The sequence below is a fragment of the Peromyscus maniculatus genome, chromosome 13 (assembly GCF_049852395.1).
Source record: "Peromyscus maniculatus bairdii isolate BWxNUB_F1_BW_parent chromosome 13, HU_Pman_BW_mat_3.1, whole genome shotgun sequence".
Lineage (NCBI taxonomy): Eukaryota > Metazoa > Chordata > Mammalia > Rodentia > Cricetidae > Peromyscus > Peromyscus maniculatus.
The window spans coordinates 65,069,866-65,089,774 of record NC_134864.1 but is presented as its reverse complement, the minus strand read 5'-3'; the positions used below and the strand labels follow the sequence as shown (position 1 = coordinate 65,089,774).

The window sequence follows — 19,909 nt, the reverse complement described above, 5'->3', positions numbered from 1 at the left end:
TCGTTCGAGGCCAGCCTGGGCTACCAAGTGAGCTCCAGGAAAGGCGCAAAGCTACACAGAGAAACCCTGTCTCGAAAAACCAAAAAAAAAAAAAAAAAAAAACTTACTTTGTTCTCTCTGTGAGTTCGAGCCTGGTCTACAGAGTGAGTTCCAGGACAGGCACCAAAACTACACAGAGAAACCCAGTCTCAAAACCTCCCATTGTTCCCTCTCAAATTTCTAGCCTCTTCTTCCTAAATTGGTGATGTTGCCTATTTTTACATAATACGTAAACAAAATCTGCTTAGATTAAAAAACATAAACAAAAGAAACAAACTTACTTTGTTAACTGCTTTAAGCTTTTGCTATTTATATTTACTTTGCAATATCCCTCTTAGACGTACTCTTTTTAATGTTCATATTCACGCACTCGCACATGCACACATGCTTGTGGAGGTCACAGGATAAGCTGCAGGAGTCTGTTCTCTATTGTGTGGGTCCCAGTGATTAAACTCTGGTTGTCAGGCCTGGTGGTGAGCACCTTTAATACAGCGTCATCCAGCCAACTCTTAAACATCTTTAATGTTGAAGTCAACATTCATTGTTGAATTAAAAGTAATTATGAATTAGAATTTGTAATGTAAAAAGCAAGTCCAGTCATGCAACTTTCTAGTTGATGCTAATTTTTTTCAATCTACTTTCATAGGCATTCTATTGGAGATACCAAAGTTCCCTTCTGTCTTCAGTCCTGTGTAAAACCCCTGAAATATGCCATTGCTGTGAATGATTTGGGAACTGAGTATGTGCATCGCTATGTTGGGAAAGAGCCAAGTGGATTGAGATTCAACAAACTGTTTTTGAATGAAGATGGTAAGGAGTACCTACAAGTTGGTTGGAGAAATAGTTCATTTTTCTGTTTAAATCTCAGTAATTTGAATTCTGCTTTTGAAGAAACCTTTTCCTATTTTTAAAAGTTTGCCATAGAGTTTCACGTACTTTTCAAAATGGTTATTTTAGGTTATCTTGCACCATTAGCAAGAAAAGTAGAGAGGTAAAGGCAAGGAATACATTCCATGACTGGGCACAGTGCACGCTTGTAATCCTGGCAAATAAGAGATGGGGTGAGGTGGACCAGGACCTTAAGGACATTCTCAGCTTCATAACAGATTTGAGGGCAACCTTGGCTACGTGAGACCCTGTCCATTAATAAATAAGTTACATTATAGTCGCTTATCAGAGATTCTGCTAACATTTGAAAACACCTAGAATTTACTTCAGAACAGTCAGTGGGAGCAGCTCTTAGTTCTGGAGTAATCATAATTATTATCATTGTGTTGCTAATTATTTCAGTTAAGAGCCTGTTTGCAGAGGTGAAGCAGCTAGACCCAGTTTCCTTACCAGTTTCATTGCTAGAGCTCTGGCCCTCATTTGTCCATGAAATGTGTGAACCACTGTTAAATAAATGTCATGTACTCTAAAAGGACACGCAGGAATGAAATGGCAGACTTGATCTCCTGGAGCAAGTTCCAGTAGAGAGTAGTGTTTCTCTTTTTCCATATTCACATAATTTATGTGTGTTCATATATTACTTTCATACTTGAGGAAAGCTCTAGACTGGGCTGGGGCTAAAAATTTGAGGCCATATTGTGTTCCTATACTGTGGTTTTAGCGGTAGATAGTTAGATAGATTTGCTTCTGTGTGACTTGGTCTTTCTCCTTCATAACATTTGCTGTTTGGATGAAATACATCAGATAATTGGGTTGCTTAACAAGTCTCTTTCCTGGAGTCCCACCCTTCAGACAGGAAGGAAGACAAAGTAGACAGTGCTTCAGACTCAGGTGTAGGTCTGAGCCGCATGTAGATGGACCTCGATCCTGTAGGTTGCCGTCTGTGTTGATCCTGCAGGTATGTGAAGGTTACTAATTATTGGATGATTTAAGGTGTAGAATTGAAAGAAGCAAGTGAAGTTGGGAGAAATTGTAAAAGGTAAACTTAAGTTTTCTTTCTGCCAAATTAAAAAACAATGAAATGTCTCACTCATTAGTATTTTATTAGTTTTTCAAATAGAGTCATAACTGCTATCGTCTATGTTTTTCTTTCTGGGTTTTAGAGCAGCTACATTTTTTTCTGTATTTTACCATAATCTTTGTGCTTTTTTTTAACCATAATTTTATGCTAATGTACATTATCAGATATTGGCAGCTTCATTGAGGATATCATTCTGAAATCTTGATTAGGCCTATTGAAATCCAGGTTTAATGAAAGAATTCATTCTATTACTTGTGGAAGATAAGACATTGTATAATATCCTCAGTACTTTCCTTTGGAAGGCAATGGGGAGTAATCTCAGTCATTCTGGCAGATACATTGATTTGGAGGAAGATATTTAAAGATCTAAAAACAGATGTAGGAATTTGAATGTTAGAAATCTTTTTGAGAGGCTGAGGGATTAAGAGCTCTGGCTTTTCTTTGAGAGAACAAGGTTTGTTTCCTAGCACCACACAGTAGATTAACAACTAACTGTGCAGCTTCGTTCCAGGGGATCTGATGGCCTCCTGGCTGCCTCCACCACCAGGCACACACATTGTGCAGAGACATACATGCATCCAGGGAAAACACCCATGCATGTAAAGTAAAATATCTTAGGAAAATTTGAAAATCCTCTTGGGGAGTAAAAGGATTGGGGAAAATGAATTTAACATTATTAATAAAATTTTTGACAGGTTCATGAATGGTTTTAAAATGATTTTATTGGTGGTATGGTCTCTAAAAACAATTGTGATGAGAGGTCAAGATTTTAGTACTAGTTTTCATAAGAACTGAAATATAAAACTTCTTAGCAAAAGGTCTTGTCTGCCAGCAATCTTGAAAGGAATGGTAGGTAGGCTTCAGTTCCCCACTTGTTCTGAGTTCTTAAGGGATTCTGTGCTATTGAGTCATGGTTTATACCAGTCCTAACACAACAATTTGAAGATCTTTTTCTCATTTAAAATCCCTAGTAGATTGTAGTGAAGCTTTGCAGACAGATGTGTTTGTGCCTCTATTCATTTCAGTATGATTATAAATATCACTCTTGCTATGCAAGATGATGATAATAAAGATTAATGTAAATATGACTCATAAGCAACAGTGGTGGTTACTCTATCAGCATATGTAGTAATTTAAAGTGTTTGAAGTATAAATAGTTTTTGTTCTGAGATGGAGTTGGCTGATACTTTCTATCATAAGTGAGGAAACGTTTTTGGAGGTGACAATTTTGGAAAATACCTTTAGAAAAGGTTTCTTTTTAAAAGTAATTTGTTTTATTATTATGGTGTGTAAATGTGTGACGTATGTTGTGGAGTGAAGGTATGTGCATAGCACAGTGGACAACTGTGGAGTCGAGTCCCTACTTTCACATTGGACTCAGGGCCCGAGACTCTGGCTTCCCTGCAGCCATCCCACCTGCCAAGCCACCGTGCTGCCCATCCCTATCTCCCCTCCAGTGGTTAGCTTGACCAGCTCACAGTCACATAGCCTCCTGTTGAGTAATCAGCTCAAGAGGCTGCAAAGGATTTGGTTCTTGGAGTGACGTATTTAGCTAATCTTAAAAGATGTAGAAAATAATACATCTGATACATTATAATAGAAGACAAAGTGAAGCTTTTCATAATCATTACCTCTGATGGAAAGTTTTAGAAGACAAATTTAGGTTTTGCATATTGTTAATGATCTTAGATAAAAAAGCCAAAATATGTTATGTATACCGGATTTGGGAAAGAAGAGTTGAGTTGGTTTACATAAGGTGACAGAGCTGAACCACTGAGAAAGAATGGAGCTTGGATGACTGGGGGAAAACACAGGTGAGCACTGGGAAATCGAGCTGTATGTAGAATGTATTAAAACATGTCCTTATGGGATAATCAGGTTACTTTAATTTTTATACAGTACTATAAGTTTTAGTATAATACCTAAAATATAAAGATCCAGATTAATAAGGTACCTTTCAAAAATGCTTTTTGGTTCTTTAAAATATGTATTAAACTTTAATATGCACTCAGTTATGAGCCAGATTTTCATGAAGTTCTTATTCAGAGCAGTTTAAAAAGTAAAAAGGTATGAAAGAATTCCATGCATAGTTTATTGCCAAGTGCAAATAGATATTTGTTAAAATGAAAAATATGCCCATCAATTGCAAATGTTTCACATGTTCATTTTTTTGGTGTCCCAAGCTCTGTGTTGTTAAAATACTTAAATGGTAGCACAGTTGATATTTCTATTGCCAAAAACGTTGAGGAAATTTAGATTGGCTCTTTCACTTCTGCCTTACTCACCTCATAGCAGGAAACAAGCAGGTTCCTGCTCCTGAGCCTCACTTAGGCTGCTGTTACATTGCAGTGATGCTGGTGTTCTCCACCAGTTTCTGGTTTGGGTGCTTGGCTTTGAATCAGAGGCGTAGAGTACGCAGTAGATTACATGCCAGGAAATAGCTTATTGTTCTTTGAAAAAGTCTTGAATGCAATTTATGTAGCATTTGATCAATATTTATTATGCCCAGATATTTTTATTAAACACTTTGCGTATATATGGATAGACACACATTGGATGCCTTCGAGTCCTGAGACTTAAACCTGATACTGTAAAACCAGAAACCTGGAACGACAGATCACAGACTTTGAAGTACTTATATGGCACAGTCTCACAAGTTCTCCTGTGTTCTGCTTTCCCTTTGTTTGAGATTTTTCTTTCAGGGCTATAATATTTGTAAGTATTTTGCTTTCTTGGTTCCCTCTGGACATATATACATACACACACACACACACACACACACACACACACACACACACACACACACAGAGTATAGTCTTCTGAAAAAGCAAGTGATACCATTTTATATGTTTGGGGAAAGCATATTTCTCTTGGTCAGCATTATTTGGGGAAGGTAAAACCTTAATGGCATTGCAGTGTTCAGATTTTAACAACAGGCTTTTAGCTTTAGAACTAGTCTTTATAAGTAACTTAGAATGTAATTTTTTTTTATTTTTAATAATAAGCATTGATGGGGTACAACATGTGCTTTGCACCATAAAATGAGAATCAAACTGCCATGAAATTGCCTCACAGACTTTATTTGTAGTGTGAACACAAAATTGTTTCTTTAGCAATTTTTTTTTTTTCGAGACAGGGTTTCTCTGTGTAGCTTTGCGCCTTTCCTGGGACTCACTTGGTAGCCCAGGCTGGCTTCGAACTCACAGAGATCCACCTGCCTCTGCCTCCCGAGTGCTGGGATTAAAGGCGTGCGCCACCACCGCCCGGCTTCTTTAGCAATTTTAAAGTGTATAATACATTATTATTAACTGTTATCATATTATTTATCTAGTAGATAATTTTACTCTCACCTAGCTAAAATTTTTTTTTCTTAATAATTCCCCATTTCTCTCCCACCCCCACAGCCCTGGTAGAAAACTATTGTTTTCTGTTTCTGTGAGTTCACATTTTTAGATCTACATTAAAGAAGGTCATGTAACATTTGTTTTTCTGTACCTGGTTTTACTATTTGTATTATCCTCTGGGTTTATCTGTGTTACTGTAAATATTTTCTTATTTTTTTTAAGTCCGAGTAATAGTCCTTTATTATATATACTATATTTTCTTTATCCATTCATTTACATTGTCAGTCTCCTATCTGAGCTCTGGTAAATAAATGTTACAATGAACACAGAAGAATTATATCTCCAGTATAAAGTTAAAGTTATAATTTCCTTTGCATTAATGTGCTCGGAATGGATTGCTGGATCGAAAATGTACAATTTTAAAGGATGATTTCTGAATTATTGACTCCATTGGAGGACATGGACCGTAATATACACAATTGCTTATCCTCTCTTGATCTTTTTTAAATGAAAAATATCTAAAGCCATGTGCTCTCTTTTTTTACACAGAATCTAGTTTCAGAATATGTATGAGACGTCAATAGAAGGGAAAGGGGAAAGGAAAGAACAGGAGAGGAGGATGTACGTGAACAACGTGTGAAGACACCAAAATGAAATCTATCACTGTTCATTTATCAACTGCTAAATTTTTTCAGATGATAGAAAAAAAGCTGAAAATTTTTATCTTCAGTGATACAAATAATAAATCGCACAGTTTATTCATTGAAAGTGTACAGGTTTGAAGCTGGGCTTAGGAATGTACATCTCTCTGTACATGAGAGTCAAGAGTTTGAGGACAGTCTGGGTTACTTAACACTGTTTCAAAATAAAAACAGGAACAAAAATGTACAGTTCAGTAGCTTTTACTATATTTGTAGAGTTTTGAAATCATCGCTCAGTCAAATTGGAACACTGACCTCCTCCAAAACAAATGCTGTATTCCCTAGCTATTCCCTGTTTCTTTTTAGCTCTGGAACTAGTAGTCTGCTTCTGTCTATATAGACTCATTTATTTGAGAAACCTAGATAAATGGAATCACTTAATATTTGTTCCCTTATGACTAATTTTTCTTAGCTTAATATGTTCAAGGTTCATATAGTTTTGTTCCTTTCTGTGATACTTCATCATGAATAATGGCGTTGGTTTATCTACCTTTCCGCTGATGGGACACTGGACTTCGTTTTCTTGGATATACAGCTAAGCGGAAGGGCTGGGTCCCTTGGGGACTCTGTGTTTATTATTTTGAGGAACCGCTTAACTGCTTTTTCTGTGCTGCTCACAGAGGTAGCTCGAGGCTTGTCTTATGGAATGTAACTTGCTAAATTCAAGGAAACCATTAGTGTAGTACAGCGTAATGTGTGTTCTGGGATTGTCAGGCTCGATAAACTTATTCCTGAGGAAATAAGTCATTACCACAGAAGTAGAGATTTGTTTTGGTAGTTTGAGGCAGGAGCTCATGTAACCTAGACTAACCTTGAACTCCTGATTCTGAGTGCTGGGAATCGGAAAATGCACTGCCATACCTTGCTAGAAATATGTTTTCAAGTGGATATTTTAAATGTACTCGAGTTTTGTGTTCATAATTTGCTGTGCAGTGAATGCTAATAAGTTAAGCTTTTAAAAATTGATTTAATAATTAGAAAAAGGTAGGATTATGGGTTAACTTAAAAGTTAAATTTTATTTTAAAAAAGAGGCTGAAAAGATGAGCTAGTGATTAAGAGCACATTCTGTTCTTACAGAGGACCCAGGTTCAGTTTCCAGCACCCACATTGCAGCTCATAACAGTCTGAAACTCTTGTTCCAGGGTACCTGACAGGCTCCTGGCTTCTTCAGTCACCAAGCATTATGCGGTGCACATATACACATGCAGGCAAACACACACAAAATAAAAATATTTCAAAAAGCTATATAGGGCCGGGTGGTAGTGGCACACACCTTTAATCCCAGCATTTGGGAGGCAGAGGCAGGCGGATCTCTGTGAGTTCCAGGAAAGGTGCAAAGCTACACAGAGAAACCCTGTCTCGAAAAACAAAACAAAACCACAAAACTATATAGGAAATGTATCCTTTACTGCCAGGAAGTTGAAGGTGCAGAGAATATATGTAAACCGAATGTAATATTACTTAGGCATATCACTAGTGTTTGTATTGTGTTCTTCACTAGACACACACACACACATTTACATAAGTACAAGAACTTTTTAAAAAAGTAAAATTAGGATCACATCAGTTGGGACTTTTCAAGATTATTTTTACTATAATATCATTCAAGTACTTAGTAGATGTTAGCTACATGTATGCATTTTGTGAGCTTTAATCCTAGTAACTGAGATATATTCAATCATACCTCTGAATGGAGGAAGATTGGGAGTGAGGCGGCAGGGTTACAACCTTCAGATGTGCTTTTGACATCACTTCTTACAGACTTGGGTGACTGTGAGAGTCCGCGGTGTGAACAACTGATTTGATACTACCTTACTCCAAACAATTCTCCCTGAAGAAAAGTAAATATGCATCCAAAGAAGTGGTACCAAGTATTTGGAACAATGCTTTTGCTTTTATGTTTTTCAGATAAACCACATAATCCTATGGTAAATGCTGGAGCAATTGTTGTGACTTCACTAATAAAGGTAAAATGTTGACATTTCCTTTTAACCTAGTAAATTTTTAATAACTAAGGATAAATCTGTATTTTGGATTATTTATGTAGGACTATGATACATTCATTTTCTCTTGGAATTAAGAAAATAGTCTTGTTATATTGGGTTAGGATTTTTATTTATTCCCCTCCCAATGATGTCATTTCAAGGACAAAATGAAAAATACATGACTCACCATAAATCCCAACCATTAGTTAACCTCTAGATGTAGAGCTTTGGCACAAATTTAAGAATTTTGCAGATCAGTGGGAGTTGAGGTGTTTCTTTTTAAAGTTTTTAATATTTTTTTCTCTTTGCTTCTAGAAAGAACGAGCTTTTTTCTAGAAAGAAGAATTTTTATATAATATTTTTATTAGTAAATATAGGAACAAATGTTCTAATTTGTGTTTAAGACGAAATATATTTATTATATTAAAAACAGTAAATTGTTTTTATCCTCATAAGCTGCTATCACAATTCTCATTTAAATTTGTTTCATTTATTTTACTTATATCATGTCATAAGTAAAAAACGTAAGGCTTCTTCCAATTATTACATTACTTACATTTCTGTGTTGGCATTGTATGTTGACTAATTTATGTTAGTGTTTGTGTTGCCTTAATAATTGGAAGCTGATGTTTTGAAATAAGTATTTCAAAATGGTTCTGTTGTGTGATAGACTTTTATATCACACAATTTCAGATCCCCCCCCTTTCATTTTAAATTTCTACTTGTGTTAATTATTAAAATGAATTTTGTGCTTGGGACACTTATATGTTCCTCAGTAAATTTGTGCCTGTCTATTTCAGGTTAGAATAAAACATAACTCATGGACTTGTACATGGATTACTATAGATGGGGTACTCTGGATACAAACAGAATGCTGAAGGGTAAATTACAGGCTTAGCCCAGTTCACAAAAACTAATCTAATGCTATAGTAGAAGTCTTACATTAACTGTCAATGAGTTTTAAAGTAGAAAACTGCTATCTTAAAAATACATGCTTATTTTAGGGCAATGATTTATAAACATTGGCCCACTAGATTTTATAGCCAAATATCTTTTAATGTAACTAGTTTTAGTAAGTTTATGCTATCTAGTTATCCCAAGGTGAAAAATTATTGTAGAAAGGAGCAATCCAGCAATATACAAGCACAGCTCTGTATTTAGGTATCCTTAAGTATGAAATATACATAGATAAAGGGGCCTTTATCACCAGATCACTCATTAACAATTCAGAGTTGCACAAGCAACGAATTAGAACTAAGGGAAGTTAATCTACAATCTCTGTTAATGCTTAAGCTTTTAAAACATTAGGGTAGCTCTAAACCATTTTTGTCCAGATTCCATGACTTTACATATATTTTAGTGGGTTCACTGACCTTGTTGAAGATGGTTCATGGATTCAGTCTTAAAAACTACTGCAGTGGAGGGGCTGTTGGAGTTCAAGGTTCCTCAGTTACATAGTGACTTAGAGGTAGACTGGGGGGATTGAGATGAGACCTTGCCATAGGAAGTAAGACCCCGTCACAGAGTGGGGGTGCTCACATTGGAGAAAATCAACATGGCACACCAATAGATTTCTCTCTAGAGGGCGTATGTAACTGATTTACAAAACGCCTCCTTAACTGCATACAGTTAAAAATGCTTTTGTGTGATGATTATGAGCTCAGTCAAGTATACTGACATGCTGCATGTGGGAATTGCATGTCTGGTCATACCACACCATCATTTCATTAGTTTCACTTACCATGGTGAGTCATATGTCATGAACCACATTGATCCACATTAGTGTGAGCAATCAGGAACAGTAAAGAAACAGACAACATAAATGCAGTTCAGGGTCCAAAGTAAAGAAAAGTCATCTTGCATTTATGAATTTGATCAGTTTTAAATTTGTAAAATATAAATTTACCAGCAAAGTTGGCAGTTTATATTTAAACTCATTATTTTAGAGTCTTTGTTTTCGGACTATGTTTCACAAGTTTTTTTTTTTGTTTGTTTGTTTTTTTAAACTGATCACAATGTAAATCTTAAAAGGTAGAAGCTTGATACAGCTATAAAACTGCCCTGAACAAGAAGACATTCCTTAGGTTAAAGAAAGAATTTAGATCCGTTAGGTATCGGTATGCAGTCTTTATATGATTATTTATAAATTGGTAATGGTTTGAAGTTGAGTTAATAAAACCTAGCCAAACGGCCCAGTTGTCTTATAGGAAACGGACGCTGGATGGGTTGTATCATCAGTAGAATCTGGTATTCTATTATTTGTTAGAATTTACTGTGCCATATTTAATGTGGGCATTGCCGTTTCAATTAATGACATCTTTGACATAGCAGTTATGAAAGCAGAAATACTGTGTTATTTTAACTTGTACAGAAACTTCATCTAGTGTTTAAATGGGTGTAGGACTCATCATTGAGACACTCATTGGTTGCCCGCTCTCTGAATGCAAACAGGCTCCTTCCCAGGAGCTTGAACTCAAGTGTCTGAAGCAGGTCTCGTGCCATGGCTGCCAGATGCAACCTTGCTTTTAGCTCTTTACTTGACCTTAGGACTGTTTCGTTTTTCCATTCAAAGTTCAGGCTTTTTGTTATGGTGCCTTGCAACAAATCTCATGTTAGACCCCTCCAAAAAAAAGTAGAGTCTTTAGTAAGACTCTTTATTTCATAATTTTGTAGTATTGATATTTTTTCCTTGTAGGATTGGTGGTGATCCTCAGGAAATGGGGGAAGAGGCAGAGCAAATGTTCAAAAGGATTAGCAGATTGTGGAAAAAGGAGGATTTGGACAGAAGGAACCTGTTGCATTAATTCTTAACCACTAAGCTTATAGGAAAACTCCAATATTTAAAATTTTAAACAAAGCTATATAGGTAAATACCTTTTTAAAAACAAATGTAATTTTACACTTAAAATGCACATAATTAAAAAGACATAAGGGTTACTCTTACTCTCTTTTCTCCTCTAGTAGCTGCTAACTTGAAGGGATTACGTGATTACAGTCTGTTTAATCTCGTGATGATAATGTGTGATTGTGTGGTTGAAAGGAAAGAATATGAGGGACAGTTATGTTTAGATGAAAAGACAATATTTAATGTTTTTATTTTTCAGTAATAAAAATGACCTAGTTTTATCTTAAAAGATAAAGTCTGATGCCTTGAGTATTGGGGTAGAAACTGAGGGCAAGAAATTACAAAATGATTGTCACTATTGCATTTTCATTTTAGAAATATGATAAGCTATGTGATTTTCTATATATATGTCTTCTAGTGATCATTTCTAAGTTTTATTACTTGAAAAAGTTTGCTTGTGTGTGGGGTCCCCCCCCATTTTAGGAAGCAGTCATATTTTTTAAATAAAACATTGAAGATTGTAAAGTGTTGCTCTGTAAAAACTCAAGACAAGTTTAATTAATCTGTATGGTGTTTTCCACTTTTCACGTTAGCCATAATCTGGCAGATTCTCAGATGGCCTGTCACTTGTAGTAATAGTGCACGATGCCCTGGGCTCGGTACCTTTGGAACACCAGAGTTCAGTGGTTTATTTACTTGAGTTTACATTAGTAGACACGTTTGAGAAGTTTTTTTCCTTTTTCTTTTTCTTTTTAATGAAAGGCAGATTTTCATTTCCAACTGAGTTAATTGTTCTGTTCCTTTATTTTTAGAGATAATCTGTAATAATACTAGATCAGCAGGGCACAGTGGCACATGTCTTGATCCCAGTGCTCTGAAGCAGAGGCAGGTGGATCTCTGTAAGTTTGATGTCACTTGTGTGTATATCATAAGTTCTAGACCAGCCAGAGGTAATAGTAGGGCCCTGTCTCCAAAAAGCCCTAGAAGAATGTCATTTTTTTTCATTTTTAATACTAACTTGTAATTTAGTAATGTTTAGTTCCAGAAGATTCTTCTGTGGCCAGATGAAACCAAGACTTTTATAAAATCATTTCCATCACCTCTCTTTGCCTCTTTCTTCTGTGGTCTCTAATATTTAATTGGCTTGCATGTCTACTCATGACTATGTTTTATAATAATTGATTAGCTATTGTCTGTTTAATGAAACATTTTTTAGTGTTGCCAAGTATATTTGTTGTTGCAGAGTTATATGAATTCATTCACAAATATGTTGTAAAATCAGATTAAAAAATACTCCCAACATAGTTAGATTAATTCTTTGAATTTAGTTTTTGTGATGCTGGGTATCAAAAATTTGGTGTGGGTCTAGGTGAGCTTTGTACCTTGAGCTCCCTCCCTCCCTCCCGAGCACTTACATACATTGTTTTAATAGACAGAGGCAAAGCTCTATCACCTTTGTTAAATCCTCACCTACACTTTCCTTAAAGAGATGCATTCTGTAGTTTAACAGACACTTTTGTACAAGATACATTTTTATACTTGTCTAGCAGTAGTCTTTTCACTCTTCTCAAACAGACCACAGGTTTGCTTTTAAAAATCATTCAGTGAATAGATTAGAATTTTAAAATATATTTGTCCCAGTTTTAATTTCTTAGAAATTCTCCCAGTTATATTGACGACACAGCTCTGTGAGCATGTCCAGGATGAAAACAGCACAGTATGTCACAGTGCCTGTCCTGTGAGCTTCATTCTGGAACACGTGTGTCCCCGGTGCAGGGAGGACTGAGGACACGGAGCATCCACGTGTGCTTCCGATGTGCCCTTCTGAAAATAGTTTGATTTTGGTTTAGGTAGTTCCCATTTTCCAGAAGAAGGGCCATCTCTTGTGGTCCAGATTTTATTACAGTTCACTGCTCTGTGGTAAAAGTCTTGGTTGCTGATGAGACAACAGTTTAAAGTCCTGAAGCTGGTGGTATTGAGCCTGTAAATTAATGTAAAGCCTTTTAAGAATTGTTACTACCAATAACAGTACTCTAGGGTGTTTCCCTTTGTTTACTTTAGCAAAATTGAAATGAGGCTTAAGCGGGTTGAGCTTAAGTACAACATTGATTACATGTGATACGTTCCAGGTATGAAAGGACTAAATATTATTATTGTGAAAAAACCTTGTTCCATGTCAGTCTATTGATTATGAGAAAGGTTGTTTAATGTCTGTATAAACTGTAGTGTGAGAATTCTTACCATGTTCTGTCAGTAGAAACTATCAATTCGCATATGAACTAAAAGTCAGTTATGATTTTGAAGACCAAAGAAAATGCTCTAAAAGATAATAATACAAATTGGTGTGCAAGATGATTAGCAAATTGACATCTTCTTTCAAACATTTTACTGTGAAAGATTCAGTCGTGAACAGATAGAGTGACCAGCCCCATTTACTCATTCCCTGCTTCTGTTAATACAGTGTCTGTTCCTTCACCCACCTTAACTTACTTTGCCATAGCAAATTGATTTCTTTTTTTTTTCAAATTTTCTTTTTTTTTTGACAGAGCACATTTACTCAGTTTTGTATGTGTAAATATGTTTTTCTCCTAAGAATTTTGCACAAAGCTTTTTACTCAACATTTTAATATTACAATTAGGTCCCATCTATCCGATCTTTTCATCTGTTACATGAAAGAAAAATCTTTCTGTTACATTTCCAAGAGATATGGGGGCAACTAAAGATTTAAATTAAACACCATTTCCAGGGTAGATATAAGAACAAACATTAATCAAGTGTCTTTACAGTTAAAGGGGAAAGTGATACTCTTTAGTCCATGTGATTATTCAGTATTTTATTTTTCCCTACTTACAAAAATCTACATAGGGCATTTCAGATGCCTATTAAAACATTATTTAATAATAGAATCTGAATGCAATAAATAATACAAAAGCAAAATTCAATTTTTGTAAGCCGTAAAATAAACCACGTATGTGACCATGTCACATAGAGCAGAAATTTTTTTATATTAAACTTTATAATTCAATGAAGAAAACTTGTATTATTCACAGGGAACAGCTTAGGTCAGAGAATGAAAGTTCATGTAACTTGTTTATTTTATACTGATTAGTTGTGTAACCAGTGATTATCCATATGAAAACATAGTTGTGCTTTTTTTTTTTTTTTTTTGTGCTTTTTCTAAGGTTAAAAGGTTTTCGTGGCTTAAATGTTGTTACATATTTTACAGCATTAGGATCTATGGAATATTTTGACAACTGCAACAGTTCAATGAAGTTGGTAATTTCTTCTTTTAATTATTTTTCATTGAACAGCTTTGGAGTTACATGTCTACATTTTTAATTTTGGTATATTATAAGAAAGCTTTAAAAATGTCAGGATGCTTTAGAGAAAATATATAACCCCTTTTGTAACATAGGGGTTACACTCTAGCTGTCATTCAGTTATTTTTACATTACTTAAGTTCTGTTAATGTCTAATTTTGATGACATACTGTGGTGTTTCTTCCCGCTGCTGATTATGTATGTGTGGTTTTAGTTTATAAATAGCTTGATTTGTTGGGTTTCACATATTTATCAGTCATAACTTGAGTTCGCATAGGGAGAATGGACCTGCTTTTATTCAGTAGATGACACTCTGGAACAATCTCCCTGTAACAACATTCCAAATTATAATGCTTCGGAACTTTGAGGGTAGATTCTTACAAATTGCTTTTTAAAATGGTTGTCAGATTATTTTATTTGAGTCCTGCTTTAGAAATTAGAGATGTATTGTTTCTGTTGGGTGCATATCACCAATTAATACGTTTGATTTCAGATCTACAGCTTACTGCTTTGTAAACTTCGTCGAGGTAAAATGAAACCATTTGGCTACTTGCACTGATCTACATTACACAGGCGTTTTCCTAATAACATTTGTGGTAGATAACATGTCATAACTGGAAGTAATGAAACAATACATCTTCCACACTCCCAATTGGCCTAATGTTAACTATAATTGAAGTTAATTTTTTAGAACTAAAGTAAAAGTTTTTAGCTCAAATAGTGTTACAAGTGAGAGTTACTGGGGGGTAGAGCTGTGCCCATGCTAGTGTAATGTAGCCAGCATTTGCATATGTTAGAGTTAGGACTAGAAAAGATCAGTCAGTTTTGCAACAACTCAGTTTTCTAACTCAATACGGGTTTAAAGACTTTGCTTTTTAAAAATACATTGTTCTTAATTGAAAATCATTCTTTATATATTATTAATTATGTTTTAAGGGCAAGCTTTTAAAAGTTTTGAAACTGTGGAATTAACATTTTCGCAAACCATGTGCTGTTAGGAAAGATAAGGGGCTCTGGGGTGATTTGTATTCTGTAACTCTGAGATTAGTAAATGTATTCTTAAATGTATATTCCCTTTGTGATTCTGTATTTTTTTCATCATATGGGTGTTGACATGTACAAAAGTTTAAATATTAAGTTATTTTAGAAGGATTTCCTAGATGTAAAAGTACTGTGCAGTGCATTGAATACAGTGGTAGCAATTTGAAGTTTGTATTTTATTAGCTTTGTACTTAACCTCAGCCCTGTCTGTATTAACATACTTATCTTTCATTTCTTTACAGCAAGGAGTAAATAATGCTGAGAAGTTTGACTATGTAAGTACAACACAGAATCATGCTTTCATACTACATTCCTCAAGCATTTAATTTTGGTTACTAATACTCTTAATTTGGTTTGTAGGTGATGCAATTTTTGAATAAGATGGCTGGTAATGAATATGTTGGATTCAGTAATGCAACGTGAGTCTAATTTGTTACTTGGGCTTTTCTAGTTGGTCAGACTTCTTTTAATTCACCTAGTAATCAGACTGTAGAATTTTGTTTTCAGTACTGTTTTACTTCTTATATATAGACATATTCAAGCACATGCACGTACATACGTATGTGCACACAGTCTACTTAGGACCCTAGAATTTACTTCAGTGAATAGTTCATTACTTAGAATTTGGTCATCAAAGGAAATTAGTTGGGTCTGAATTACCTGAAAGAAACATTTAAAAGAAGCAGAAACTCACAGCCACACCTTAGGCAGACCCTGGAGAACCCTGTGAAAGAGGGGAGGATTATGGGAGATGGATGGGGTCAAGGACACCATTAGAAACCCACAGAATCAACTAACCCGGGCTCCTAGGGTCTTACAGAGACTGAACCGCCAACCAAGAGAGCTTGCATGGAACTGACCTCAGTCACACATGTGACAGCTGTGCATCTTGGTCCTCTTGTGGGGCTCCTAGCAGTGGGAGCAGGAGCTGTCTCTGACTCTGTTACCTGCTTTGGGACCCTTCCCTCCTCCTGGGTTGCCTCTTCCAGACTCACTAGGAGAGGAGGTGTCTTATCTCACTGCAACTTGATATGCCATGGCTGGCTGATCCATGGGAGGCCAGCCCTTTTGTGAAGAGAAAGGAGGAAAAGTGTATGTGTGGCGGGGGTGGGGGGGGGTGGTTCTTAGGGAAGGGACTGGGGTTCCAGGCAGCATGCACTGCCATACCTGGGTTTTCAGTTGGTTCTGGAAATCTGCTCTCCAATCTCTGTGCTTAGACGGCAGCACTTTACCAAATGAGCCATCTCCCTAGCCTGTTCTTTAGATAGGTAGATGATAGATAGATAGATTGACAGACAGACAGACTGCCTGTTTCTTTAGATAGATAAATACATAGATAGATACGTAGATGGATACATAGAAGTGTGTGTGTACACTTTTAAAGATGTGTATGTCTGTCTGAGTTAAGGTGCCTATGGTAGCTAGAAGAGGGCATCGGATCACCTGGAACTGGAGATAAGGCCCTGTGAGGCACCTAAGGAAGCCAAGCTCTGGTCCCTGTAAGAGTAGCAAATGCTCTTAGTCACTGTGCTGTCTCTCCAGCCCCCATTACCTACGTAACCACATTATTATTAATACATTCAAGAACAGAACATGAGTGATTTTCTTCAGCTCTCGTTCCAGTAGTCTACTGTATCTCAACCCTTTTTCTTTCCCTTTCCCCAACTGGTATCAGTTGTACTTTCAAAATACGATCTGACAAGGAAACTTGGTTAAAAGCCTTCCAGCTTGTGTTTTGTGTACATTTTTGATATTTAATACCCCTAAAAATGTGGTCCTTGGGGTTGGAGAGATGAGATGGCTCATGGGTAAGATCTATGACTACTCTTCCAAGGGACCTGGGTTCAATTTCCCAACACCCACATGGTGGCCGACAACCATCTGCAACTCTAGTTCCTGGGGACCTGATGCCCTCTAGCCTCCATGGAGACCGAGCACACAGCAGGCAGACACACACCATTGCAGAATATCTGACAGCCAGGCTGTGGTGCTCTGTGCCGTTAATCCCAGCTCTTGGGAGGCAGAGGCAGGCGGATCTCTTGAGTTCAAGAGCAGCCTGGTCTACAGAGCAAGGTCTAGAACAGCCAGGGCTGCACAGAGGAACCCTGTCTCCAACCCCTGCCACACACACACAGCTGTCCTGGGTTCTGGTAGTTGGGTGGTCCTCCATTCTTCTCCACGACCATTTCCCAGATGCATCAGGTGTCAGCCATGTTTCCCGCTTCTGTAGTTGTTCTGCCCCGTGGGGTTGGCCACTGTTGATCTGATGTGTCACAGCCCCTCACTTCCCTCAGCGCAGTCTGCTTTCGTGATTCCGTTGGACAGTTCGACAAGCCTTCCGTCGATTTTAGTTCCTTTGTTCATAGTATGTGGAGTTTAGAAAGGGTCTGAGCTCATGTCCTTTCCAACAGTAAGGAAAGAGTTACGCCCTGTTCTGTTGAGATAGAGACAAAATCAGCAGTCCTGACCAAGTGTCAGGTCACCCTCTTTATGCTGTGCTTTGCTACACCATTCAAGAACAATCATAAAGTTAACTAATTTTTTTTCTTTCAGGTTTCAGTCTGAACGAGAAAGTGGAGACCGAAATTTTGCAATAGGATATTACTTAAAAGAAAAGAAGGTTTTTAAATTTTTGTTTCTATTCAACGTTATTTTTGTTTACGGAAGTGACATCTAAGAACTCAACAATAGCCTTTAGTTATTTAAAGTGAAAAGTTTTACAAAGCACTCAAGTGTTAACAAATTACTAACATTAATATTAAATTGATTTTATGTGCCTGGTAGTATTAGAATTCTGACGATGTTGGTGTAAATTCTGGTTGAAGTTGCTCTTTTTTAAGTTCAGTGTCTGACTAGTGTCGATAAACTTTTTTTTCCTTTAAAGAACTTTAAGAGAATGGTTCAATAAGATGATAAATTACAAATTACTTAATCTTTGTCTCTTAAAATAGAATTTAGGAATTTATATAATATGTAACTTTTATTTATTTTACATTTATAGTGTTTATGGACCCCATACTGTTTTGATATGAAGGGAAACATTTTATACATCTTAAATTTAACACTGATGTGTTTTTTATGTGCTTTTTTTGTTTGTTTGCCTGAGTTTTCATTGCTTTTTTTTGAATTTGGATTTTGCTTTTTTTCAGTGTTTTCCAGAAGGCACAGACATGGTTGGGATACTAGATTTTTATTTCCAGGTAATTTTTGCTCATGATTGTATAATGTATCTTCATAAATAGATGTATCACATTTTACAAAATTCTTATGTCTTGGATACACTCTAGGCCATGAGAAAATAAATTTCCATTAGCTTTGAAAAGATGTCATGAAAGGCTCCTAAAAATCCACACATCAGAATGGAACAAGGAAAACAGTATAGAAATACATTTAGATGAAAATGGCAGTTCTAGAAACTGGTTTTTCCTACTCTGTTTTCTTAGTTTTTTTATTTTGCCTACAAACAACTTTGGTTTTCAGAGAGCTTCTATCAGCATTTTAAAATGTCATTCTTTTGTTCTGTCTGGCTATTTTCTCTGACTGTATCTTTTTGATCCTGATTTAATTGGTGCTGAGAATTTTTCAGCACGTGCCTTCAGTGTTACATAGTATTTGTGTTCCTCTAAGCTAAGAAGAGATCTTCATATTTGTGTTAGGTTGAGGAGCATCCCGCACACATAATTTCCTATGGTACAGATACCAGTTTAGTACAGCCTTCTTTGAAATTCGTTCCTTCCTCATGTATTTTACCTAATCAAGTTGTAATAGGAATATGCATAGACCACATTTTTAAATTTCTGGTTTACTTTGTTTTTGTCTTAGTAAAGCGCTTTGATTTTTAAGCTTCTAGTATCCTTACCAGATGATTATGGGAGGTTGGTAATGAAGTCTGATGGAAGTACAGGTCCTAGATGCCCTTTACTCAGTGTGAAAGCTGTATTGGGAATCTGGTCTATCCATATAAAATTCAATTCAATAATGACCTGTTTGGGTTCTGAGCCCTGTTTGGTTCCCCAGCAAGTACAGCACTGAACAGCACAAAATGTGTAGAACTCCTCGGAACCGTCTCTTGAAATCAGTGGCAGTTTTACTCTAGCCAATAAAACACTTCCTTAGTTTTGGCTGTTATAGTTTAAATCACACTACTTAACTACATTGTGAAATTTCGATTCTTTAGTACAGGAATCGAGACAGCCATAGAGGTGCTCTCTATTGAGAAGTGAATTTAAGTGAGCATCAAGCTATCAGGAAATGGTTCTTAAACTGGTATTTGTCCAGTTAGGAGACGATATCTTTATGACAGGCAAAATTTGATTAATTCTAAGTATGAACTAGGAAATGATTAAAGGAATTTAAATTTTGTTTTTCTAACATTTCCCTACTTAGGCAGTGATAATGGGAATCCCCTTCCTCTCTGTTTTGAGATGGGGTCTGGCTGGCCTGGAACTCACAGTGTAGACAAGGCTAGCCTCCAACTAACAGCTCACTGCTGAGATTAAAGGTGTCTACAAACATATACCTGGCTAAGTCTTCTTTTAGAAAGCATTTTCCTACTCTGCTGGGGGGGGGGGGGGGCAGTGTAACAACTGATGTAGTTAGAGAAGCCAGTCTTATCCCCTTTCCTCCTGTTTTGGTTGCTGGTAACTGAAAATAAAATGTAGAG

The 19,909-nt window shown here is 36.3% G+C and overlaps 1 protein-coding gene across 6 annotated transcripts in view; it reads left to right on the top strand.

Moving 5' to 3' along the window:
• Positions 1–19,909, top strand: part of Gls (glutaminase) — a 69,840-nt gene that overhangs the window by 18,639 nt on the left and 31,292 nt on the right. For 4 of the 6 annotated variants that reach the window (XM_076550428.1, XM_076550424.1, XM_076550425.1 and 1 more), the window contains exons 6-11: positions 686–849; positions 7,963–8,021; positions 15,489–15,521; positions 15,607–15,665; positions 17,800–17,866; positions 18,396–18,446. In XM_076550428.1, the coding sequence (XP_076406543.1) occupies positions 686–849; positions 7,963–8,021; positions 15,489–15,521; positions 15,607–15,665; positions 17,800–17,866; positions 18,396–18,446 (433 nt within the window). Of the gene's footprint in view, positions 1–685; positions 850–7,962; positions 8,022–14,107; positions 14,162–14,698; positions 14,733–15,488; positions 15,522–15,606; positions 15,666–17,799; positions 17,867–18,395; positions 18,447–19,909 lie in introns of those variants that run through there. The other 2 variants (XM_042260401.2, XM_076550427.1) reach the window with 2 other exon arrangements.